The sequence below is a fragment of the Arachis ipaensis genome, chromosome B08, assembly GCF_000816755.2.
Source record: "Arachis ipaensis cultivar K30076 chromosome B08, Araip1.1, whole genome shotgun sequence".
Classification (NCBI taxonomy): Eukaryota; Viridiplantae; Streptophyta; class Magnoliopsida; order Fabales; family Fabaceae; genus Arachis; species Arachis ipaensis.
This window is the reverse complement of record NC_029792.2, coordinates 32,462,330-32,473,389: the sequence shown is the minus strand read 5'-3', so window position 1 is coordinate 32,473,389 and position 11,060 is coordinate 32,462,330. Positions and strand designations below refer to the sequence as shown.

Here is an 11,060-nt window from a genome sequence, read left to right as displayed (position 1 = left end):
TGTTTTCACCTTTATCGGACGGTTTATCTTTATCGTGATCGTGCAGTGAAATTGTTTTTCACTTTCCGCCGATCTGTTGCTTTATAATCGGACGATGAATGCTTCAGATTAATGCGTCTTGAGATCTTGTAGAATATCTAGAAAATATATTTTACTCAAAGGAAAGTGCAAATATATACATGTGGAAATTTTTCATCCCTTTAAGTCGGATAGTGTCTGAGTCTCAACTTGGTGCCTCGTTAAAAAACCTTTTCAGGAAAAAGAGTGCATCCGATAATGAGATCTTTTACCTTTTCTAACTGTAGTACCTTCTTAGGTTGCAGGCGTGCCATGATCTGGGAAGCTCTCGTCCATCGAGTTCAGACAGTCTGTAGTAGCCCTTCCCAAGTACTTCTACGACTCGGTAAGGTCCTTTTCAGTTTGCTGCCAGCTTTCCTTCTCCTGGTCGAGTTGTTCCGATATCATTTCGGATTAGGATGAGGTCATTCTCCGTGAAACTTCTCGGTACTACCCTTTGATTATATCTGGAAGCCATTCGACGCTTTAGTGCTTCTTCCCTGATCCGAGCTCTTTCTTGGATTTCAGGTAGTAGGTCAAGCTCTTCCCTCTGAAGTTGGGAGTTTGCTCCCTCATTGTAATGAACCACTCTAGGCGATCCTTCTTCAATCTCTACTAGGATCATTGCATTTATTCCATATGCTAATTGGAAGGGGGATTCCTTCGTGGTAGAATGTGGCGTCGTTCGATATGCCCATAGGACCTGTGGAAGCTCCTCTGCCCAAGCTCCCTTTGCATCTTGTAATCTCCGTTTTAACCCGGCCAATATGACTTTGTTGGCAGTTTCGGCCTGTTCATTGGCTTGTGGGTGTTCAACGGAGGTGTACAGGTGCTTTATATTCAAGTCGGTTACTAGTTTTCTGAAGCCTGCATCTGTGAATTGAGTGCCATTGTCTTTGGTTATTGAATATGGAACCCCGAACCTTGTGACAATGTTCCTGTAGAGGAATTTCCGGCTTCTTTGAGCGATGGCGTTGGCTAGGGGCTCTGCCTCAATCCATTTTGTAAAATAGTATACTCCGACTATGAGGAATTTTACTTGTCCTGATCCTTGGGGAAAGGGTCCGAGAAGATCAAGTCTCCATTTTGCAAACGGCCAAGGCGAAGTCACGCTGATGAGCTCTTCTGGCGGGGCGATGTGAAAGTTGGCATGTTTCTGACATGGTGGACATGTCTTTACAAATTCTGTAGCTTCTTTCTGTAGAGTTGGCCAATAAACCCCCGCCCGGAGTACTTTTTTGGCGAGAGCCCATGCTCCGAGATGATTGCCGCAAATGCCGCCGGGTACTTCTTCTAGCACTTCCCTTGTGTTAGAGGTCGGCACGCATTTTAGTAATGGTATTGAGATCCCTCTTTTGTATAGGATGTTGTTTATGATGGTGTAGTACTGTGCCTCCCTTTTTAACCTCTTTGCCTCCTTTTCTTCTGTGGGGAGTGTTCCTGCTTTGAGGTAGTTGATTATGGGGGTCATCCATCTTTGGTCCTGTCTTGTTATAGCCAGGACTTTTTTCTCTTCTGAGATTGACGGGTTCTGTAGCTTTTCCTGTATGAGGCTTCTATTGTTGCCCCCTGGTTTGGTGCTGGCTAGTTTCGAGAGTGCATCAGCTCGGGCATTTTGTTCGCGGGGTATGTGGCAGATCTTATATTCCTCGAGCTGTCCGAGCTGTTCCTTGGTTTTATCCAAATACTTTTTCATGGTAGGGTCTTTGGCTTGATAACTCCCTGTTATCTGTGAGGTGACTACTTGTGAATCGCTGTAAATGTTGAGTTTCTGAGCTCCAACCTCTTTAGCCAGCTTCAAACCAGCTAATAATGCTTCATATTCCACCTGGTTATTTGAGGCCGGGAACCCGAACTTGAGGGAGAGCTTAACTTGGGTTTCTTGGTTGCTTTCTATTATCACGCCTGCGCCGCTTCCAGTTTTATTTGAAGAACCATCCACATAGAGATTCCATTCTGTGAGGGTTTCCAGGGCATCTGTGAATTCTGCGATAAAGTTAGCCAGATACTGTGATTTGATGGCCGTCCGAGCTTCATATTGGAGGTCGAACTCTGATAACTCGATTGCCCATTGTAAAATTCTGCCTGCTAAATCTATTTTCTGCAATATTCCTTTTATGGGCTGGTTAGTTCAAACCTTAATGGTGTGAGCCTGGAAGTACGGGCGAAGTCGTCGAGATGTTAGAATGAGAGTATAGGCAAACTTTTCTATTTTCTGGTAGTTTAGCTCGGATCCCTGTAGCGCTTTGCTAATGAAGTAAACGGGTTGTTGCCCACTTTCGTCTTCTCTGACTAGTGCTGAGGCTATCGCCCGACTTCCTACCGCGAGATATAATATGAGCGGTTCTCCTTCTCGTGGCCGAGATAGGATAGGCGGCCATCCTATGAATTCCTTGAAGTCTTGGAAGGCTTGTTCACATTCCGTCGTCCATTCGAACTGCTTTCCCTTCCTTAAAGTAGCATAGAAGGGGAGAGATCTTATCGCTGCTCCTACTAAGAATCTGGATAGGGCGGCCAACCTCCCGTTGAGTTGCTGTACTTCTTTGACACAGGTGGGGCTCTTCATGTTGAGTATAGCTTTACATTTATCTGGGTTTGCTTCAATTCCTCTTTGTGTGAGCATGAACCCTAAGAATTTGCCTGCTTCTACTGCAAAGGTGCATTTTACGGGATTGAGTCCCATGTCATGCTTCCTTATAGTGTCGAACACTTGAGCCAGGTTAGACAATAATGTATCTTCGCTTTGTGTATTTATCAACATGTCATCTACATAGACTTCCATGATTTTTCCGATGTGATCTGAGAAGACTTTATTCATTAGCCTTTGATAAGTAGCTCCTGCGTTCTTGAGACCGAAAGGCATCACGATGTAGCAGTAATTTGCTTTCGGTGTTAAGAACGAGGTCTTTTCTTGATCTGGTGGATACATGGGGATTTGGTTGTATCCCGAGTATGCGTCCATAAACGAGAGGTATCTATATCCGGAGGAAGCATCTACCAGAGCATCGATACTTGGGAGTGGGTATGGATCCTTTGGGCAGGCTTTGTTGAGATCGGTGTAATCGGTACACATTCGCCACTTCCCATTTGATTTTTTCACCAAGACGATGTTGGCTAGCCATAGTGGGTATTTGACTTCTCTTATGAATCCTGCCTCCAGTAGTGCTTGTACTTGCTCTTCCACCGCTTGGAATCGCTCTGGCCCAAGTTTTCTTCGTCTCTGTTGCACTGGCCGAGATCCTGGGTAGACCGCTAACTTGTGACACATTAGCTTAGGGTCTATGCCTGGCATGTCTGCGGCTTTCCATGCGAAGAGATCAACATTATCTCGTAAGAATTGTATCAGTAATTCTTTCGAGTCTCCTCTTAGGATCGTGCCGATATTAGTTGTTTTGTCCGAGGTGTCTCCGATCTGAATCTTCTCTATCTCACCTTCTGGCTGCGGACGGAGTTCTTCTCGTTGCTGAACTCCGCTAAGTTCAATTGTATGAAACTCTTCTCCTCTGCCTCTGAGGTTTAGACTTTCGTTATAACAGCGGCGCGCCATCTTTTGATCTGCTTTTATTGTAGCTATCCCTTCTGTAGTTAGGAATTTCATGCATAGATGCGGGGTCGAGACTATTGCGCCGAGTTGATTGAGTGTTGTCCGACCTATTAGAGCATTGTAGGCTGAACTTACGTCGACCACAATGTAGTCTATTTTGAGGGTCATGGATTGGTTCCCTTTTCCGAAGGTTGTGTGTAGCGATACGTATCCCAGTGGTTGTACCGGGGTATCTCCCAGCCCGAACAAGCTATTTGGGTATGCCTTAAGCTCCCTTTCTTCCAAGCCGAGCTTGTCGAAGGCAGCTTTGAATAAGATGTCGGCGGAGCTCCCTTGGTCTATTAATATGCGATGTAGATTGGCGTTTGCCAGTATGATAGTGATGACCATGGGATTGTCGTGTCCCGGGATGATGCCGGATGCGTCCTCTTTAGTGAATGTTATCGCAGGGATGTCAGGTGCTTCCTCCTTTCCCTCAACATGATATACTTCTTTGAGATATCTTTTGCGAATGATTTGGAGATCCCACCTCCTGCGAATCCGCCATGTATCATGTGGACGTGTATTTCTGGTGTCCGAGGTGATCGTTCAGCTCGTCCGTCATCTTCGTCCCTTCGTCTCTTTCTTTGGTCATCATCTCGGGTGGCCAGAAATCGATCTAATTTTCCTTCTCTTACCAATTTTTCTATGATATTCTTTAAGTCGAAGCACTCGTTGGTGGAGTGCCCTCGGACTCGATGGTATTCAAAATATTCCTTCCGATTTCCTCCCCCTCTTTTGCCTTTGAGTGGCCGAGCTAGGGGTATTTTCTCCATGTGGCAGACTTCTTTGTATACGTCAACTAGGGATACCTTGAGAGGAGTGTAATTGTGGTATTTTTTTATTTTCTCCCCTTGCCGATCTTCTTTCCTTTTGGATTCCTTGTCTTTATCTCGGTAGGGGGCCCCAGATTTGGAGGTTTCTCCCAACCGAGCGTTTTCTTCCATGTTGATGTATTTTTCTGCTCGCTCCTGTACTTTGTGTAAGGAGGTAGGGTACTTCTTTGATATAGATTGGCTAAAAGGTCCCTCTCGTAGGCCGTTGATGAGTCCCATGATGGCGGCCTCTGTTGGTAAGCTTTGAATGTCCATGCATGTTTTGTTGAATCTCTCCATGTAGTTGCGGAGGCTCTCCCTTTCTCCTTGCTTGATCCCTAGTAAACTGGGGGCGTGCTTGGCCTTATCTTTCTGGATGGAGAATCTGGCCAGGAACTTTTTGGCCAGGTCGTCAAAGTTTGAGATGGACTTTGGAGGTAGGTTGTCGAACCATCTGATGGCTGTCTTCATGAGAGTTGTTGGAAAAGCTTTGCAGCGAACGACATCTGAGGCGTCGGTAAGGTACATTCTGCTTCTGAAATTGCTGAGATGATGGTTGGGATCTCTGGTGCCATCATACAAAATCATATCCGGGAGCTTGAAGTCTTTTGGAATTTTGGTTTTCATGATTCCCTGGTAAATGGATCTTGTTCTTTGCGTGAATTTTTCTCAGGAGCGGTTCGAGGAGCTTTTGATTTGAGATCGGCTTCTAATTGCTGTAGTTTTTCTTCCAATTCTCGACGTCATCGTACCTCTCTTTGTAGATCCTCTCTGATCTCCCGTTGTTGTTGGGTTTCTTTCTCAAGTTGCTTTAAGCGATCTTGAAGCGCTTCTATTGCTCCCGGATTTGATGAGTTTTTGTCTCTGTTGGATTCCGAAGCATCCTTCAATGTAGTGTTCACGTTCTTGTGTGACGTTCTATTTTCTAGATCTGAATCGTGGCCGTTGTCATGGCCGTCCGCCATGGTGTTGGGATGACTTCTAGGTTCCCCGGCAACGGCGCCAATGTTCCGAGGGTTACCTGAAACTGGAGGTCGATCTCGGACGAGATCTTCTGTACTGGTCGGAGATAGCGTGTCCGGCTGGCTGATGGCGGCCGGAGCTGTTGTATCCGACTTGTTGGACTTACAGTACTGCTGATCCTTGGTCACTGAAGGGTGGGGGGTACCTGCAAGAGACTCCGATGCTTAGGTTAGCACGGGTATTAAGCAGGTTTTATGTAGAATCAGAGTATGAGTTATACCTGGGTGCTCCAGTGTATTTATAGTGGTTGTAGAGTGACCTTTCTAGATAAGATAAGTTAGTTATCTTATCTTATCTTTATCTTTGAGTTGAGGTCAGGTTATCTTCAAGGGAACTGCCCTTATCTCTATAGGCTTGGACGGCCTTTGGATTTGGGTCGTGTTCCTCTGTTTGGGCCTTCTTGGGCCTTCCTGTCGATTTGGCCGAGCTCTTTTTGAGAAGAGGTCGGATAGTCTGACCTTAAGAGGTCGGTCGTTTTGTCGCCGATCATCCCGGGTCGGATAGCTCGACCCAGGGTATGAACAAGCTCTGCGATTATAATGAATGAAATAAACAATGCCTTGGCCAAGGGGTTTCAATGAATTAAGATATGAGTTTCTTAAGTCATTCATAATTCATTATAATAATGGTAACAAGTTAGAGTTTGATAATCAAACCGTACTCTAAAAGTTAGCCAAGAGCTGAAAAGATGGAAGGAGTTGTATTTTTTGTTCATCTTAGGTTCTTAGTAAAAATATTATTACTTCATACTATCGGGTCCTCAAGGAGCGTTGCTAGACACCAACCTTGATTAGTAAATTTAGTCTGATTAATTTACTACCCGCTTAGTATTGAACCTATGGGGTCACACACTAACGAGTGTTCTAACCCTTGGTAAATAATTATTTAATTATTATTTTGATTAAATCAAATAAATAATTATATTAATTCAAATGAAATATTATTATATTCTTTGCTAGCACCATGAATATAATAATATGATAATTGAGAATATTAAATAATTATTATTTATTCTATGATGAGTTTTAAATATGGATAAGATCCTAACTGATTCTGTTTCAAATTAAGTTGTAATTTGATTCATAAATCAGTCACCAATCTCATACTATATATATGTGTATATGATCAAAGAAAAAAAAAACACAAGTTTTTCTTTTACCTCCACATACACAAATATTCCAATTCTAAGTGAAGAATTGCTGGTGCAAGGAGTTGCAAGAAATTTCTCAGTTAAATTTATTGGTCAAGGAGTTGACAACAAGGATCAATCTCGGTGTGAATACACATAGTACCTTCGTACCATCGAAGGAGAAAGTTTTCATTCACTAGGGTACTCATGTATTGGAATCTAACCCATCTTATTTCAATAAAGTTTTAAGCACAAAATAGATCAATAGGATTACTTTATTACTTCCGTTGTGTGTTATGAACACTTGTAATCCTATAGTGGTATCAGAGCCATGGCCCTTTTGTGTTTAAAGTTTTATTGCAAAAATTTACAGAATTAATAGAATTAATTTAAGTTTTGTTATTATATTGAATGTGATTCCTAATAATGGCATGGGAAGCTATTGTCAAAATTATAAATTTATATGGGATAAAATTATATGTATGTTAAGGAACATACTGTTATTATTGTTTTATTTATTTATGAAATAAAACTGAAAGGAAAAAAGGATAAATAAATTTTATACTTTGTTTACGAGGAGTTACCTGACAACCAGGAGATTCGTACTCAAGGATAAAATTTATATATGTGTTTGATACATTGAATGAATTAATTTTTTCTTGAACCTAGACAACCTAGGAGTATAAAATATAATTCAATTAAATAGTAACCTGACAACCAGGTAATTATTTAGGATTAAAATTGTATGTGATACATTTAATCATCTATTTAAAAAAATGTATGAGTAATGACTTGACAACCAAGATACTCATTCTTGATTTTAAATATTTTTTTAACACTTCATTTAAGAAATAAAGATTTTTTAATTTTCTATAATAATAATTATTGTAGAAAGTGTTATTTGTATGCGTGAATATGTATTTATATTTGTTTTTTCCTTTTAGATTCATGAATAATATGTCTGCTCTATCACAGCGTGGCAAACTTGAAAATAACAAATTAGCTGGAGCCAATTATGATGATTGGTATCGCAATTTGAGAATTGTTCTCATGGATGAAAGGCTAATTAATATAATCGATAAGCCTGCTATTACGGCCCCAATTCCTAAAGAGGATGGAAGTATTGATAATGAGGCAACCAAGGCTTATGAGAAGTACTTGGAAAATTGTCTTACTGCCAAATGCATCATTTTGGCATCCATGGGTTCTGATCTTCAGAGGCAACATCAGGATATGGATCCACCAACTATTGTTGAACATCTTAAGAAGATGTATGGTGCACAAAGTAAGACGGCCCGATATCAATTGTCCAAATCTTTGTTTAGATCCACACTTGATGTGGACTCTCCTGTTGGACCCAATGTTCTTAAGATGATTGATCTTATTAAACAACTTGAGAAGTTGGGATGCAAATTGTGCAAAGAACTTTCATAAGATTTGATCTTGCAATCTGTTTCGAGGGTTACCTGAAACTGTAGATCGATCTCGGACGAGATCTTCTGTACTGGTCGGAGCTGACGTGTCCGACTGGTGGGTGGCGGCCGGAGTTGTTGCGTCCGACTTGTTGGACTGAGAGTGCTGCTGATCATTCGTCACCAGAGGGTGGTGGTACCTGCAAGGGACTCCGATGCTTAAGTTAGCAAGGGTATTAAGCAGGTTTTTAGTAGAATCAGAGTATGAGTTATACCTGGGTGCTCCAGTGTATTTATAGAGGTGTGGAGTGACCTTCTTAGATAAGATAAGTTAGTTATCTTATCTTATCTTATCTTATCTTTGAGTGAGGTCATCTTATCTTCAAGGGAACCGCCCTTATCTCTATAGGCTTGGGCTGCCTTCGGATTTGGGTCATGTTCCTCTATTCGGGTCCTTTATTTGGGCTTTCTTGACAACTTGGCCGAGCTCTGTGAGAAGAGGTCGGATAGTCTGACCCTCTTATCTCTATAGGCTTGTGCTGCCTTTGGATTTGGGTCGTGTTCCTCTATCTGGGCCCTTATTGGGCTTTCCTGGCAATTTGGCCGAGCTCTTTAAGAAGAGGTCGGATAGTTTGACCTGAAGAGGTCGATCGCCTTGTCGCTAAATATCCCGGGTCGGACAGCTCGACCCAGGGTATGAACATTGCCCCTGCTCGAGCTCAGTCTTTCTTTTCGGAGGTCGAGTCTTAGTTTTAGGACTTCGATCCTTCTCTGGTGAAGCCAAACTCGAGCATTTTGTCGACTTCTTTTTTGTAGAGTCTTCTTCTTTTTGAATGCAGAACGTTTTCCTTTTCGTTTCTTCTAAAAGCGCATGCTTTTGCATTAGCGCTCTATCCTTGGGAATGTGTGAAGGTTTAATACCCTCATTAATTGATTTTTAATGCTCCGTTTCTCTTGGCTCTTTTATTTTGAAATTTGCACTCAAGAAATGGTTTTTCTTTTTTCTGTAACTTCCCCTCTTTTCTCTCTGTTTTTCTGTTTCGCCTGAAGCTTGCCTTTTCGTTTTTCTCTGTGACGCTTTGTCTTGGTACTTTGTTGGTACTTTGCTCAAGAGACGGTTTCCAGCTTTCGTTGCTCCGGTTTTCAACTTTCTTCAGAATCTTTGTCCAGGTTGGTTCTACTTTTTTGTTTCTTTACTTCTTTCGTCATTTTGCCTTCAGTTTCTTGATAAAGCTTTGATTTTTCTTTTGAAATGCATGCTGGAAAGTCTAAACCTTTTCGCGTCGTTATGCTCAATTTTTGTTGTGATGCATGTTTTGGGCATTTCTTTTGATGATTGAGATTTTTTAGGCTTTGCATGTTTTGCTGCCTTTATTTGATTTTGTAGCTTTCTGGGGTAATGGCTTCATTTGATTCTTTTGAAAAAAGGTTGCGTCTTTGATGTCCTTCTGCTTGGCGCGTTTTGTTTGCTTTCTGATTGAACTGATATTTTGTTGCTCCTTTGATGACTTTGTTTTGACTTTGTCTCTTTCTTCTCGGGATGTTGCTTTTTGGAAAAGGGCTTTTCTTTGCTGAGAGTTTTGTTAGGATGTTAGTCTTGTGGATTTTATTCTTGAGCCCTTACTCTGTCACTGCCTCCAAAGGATGCCCCTGGACCTTGTCTTGGGGTTTTCCTTTTTACTTGTTTGTATGCTTAAGTCATGCTCTGCTGTGAGTTGATTTCGACTTTGTCCGAGATGTTTGGGTTAGTAATCTATTTTCTTCTTTCTTGCTGTAGGACTAGTTGACCTCATGTCTTCTTGCAAAAATATTGTTGAGACATCTTCCCAAGTCCCTGAGGGCATGGCTAATTGGGTGGATTCTATGGTTCTTATATGTGTTTCGTTGGTTACTCTGAGTTTTGTCAGCAGCTTAGGCAATTTCATAGGATTTGTAGTAATGGTAGTGATGAAAAGAACTATGAGCTTGTATCCCCTAATTCTGAGGAAAGGGTTTGTTTTTCTACCCGAATTGTTGGAGAACGCCCCTTTTTCTATGCATAGGATTTCTTTTTTAGTCAAATGAATATTACTCTTCCTTTTACCCCCTTTGAGACCAACCTATTATGGTCTTGTAATGTAGCTCCATCCCAGCTTCACCCCAACTCCTGGGGTTTTATAAAAATCTTTCAGTTGCTGTGTCATGAACTAGGTATCCCTACTTCACAATCCCTCTTATTTTATCTCTTTGTTTTGACAAAGCTTGGGGTGGTTAAGAAGAAGGCCGCCTAGGTTTCTTTCTGAGCTTCCCAAGGGAAGAAGGTTTTTTCCATGTTTGATGAATCTTTTCGCGACTTCAAAAATTACTATTTCAAGGTCCGAGCTGTTGAAGGAGCTCGGCGCTTTTTTCTGGATGAGAATGATGAGCCCGCCTTTCCTTTGGAATGGCAAAAGAATGTAATGGTGTCTAAATATACGTGGGAGATGTTAGATGAGACTGAGCAAGCCTTTGTGACTGTTGGTGCGCAGAAATTGTGATTACACTTTTGATTATGTAAAATTCATTGCTCTTTCTTTCCCTGGTAATGGCGCCAAAAATATGATGCCAATACCATGGTTCACAACTTCGCACAACTAACCAGCAAGTGCACTGGGTCGTCCAAGTAATACCTTACGTGAGTAAGGGTCGAATCCCACAGAGATTGTTGGTATGAAGCAAGCTATGGTCACCTTGTAAATCTCAGTCAGGTAGGGTTAAATGTGATTGGATTAGATAATTAAAAGATAAATAATAAAGGATAGAAATACTTATGTAATCCATTGGTGAGAATTTCAGATAAGCAAATAGAGATGCTTTTCGTTCCTCTGAACCTCTGCTTTCCTGCTGTCTTCATCCAATTAGTCTTATTCCTTTCCATGGCTGGCTTTATGTGATACATCACCATTGTCAATGGCTACTTTCGGTCTTCTCTCAGGAAAATGATCCAAATGCCCTGTCACGGCACGGCTAATCATCTGGAGGTATCACCCTTGTCAATGGCTTCATCTTATCCTCTCAGTGAA

The 11,060-nt window shown here is 41.7% G+C and overlaps 1 protein-coding gene across 1 annotated transcript; it reads left to right on the top strand.

The window, feature by feature from the left end:
• Positions 7,565-8,041, top strand: LOC107610868. Its single transcript, XM_016312855.1, has one exon. It carries the CDS (start codon positions 7,565-7,567, stop codon positions 8,039-8,041), a length of 477 nt encoding a protein of 158 aa, XP_016168341.1.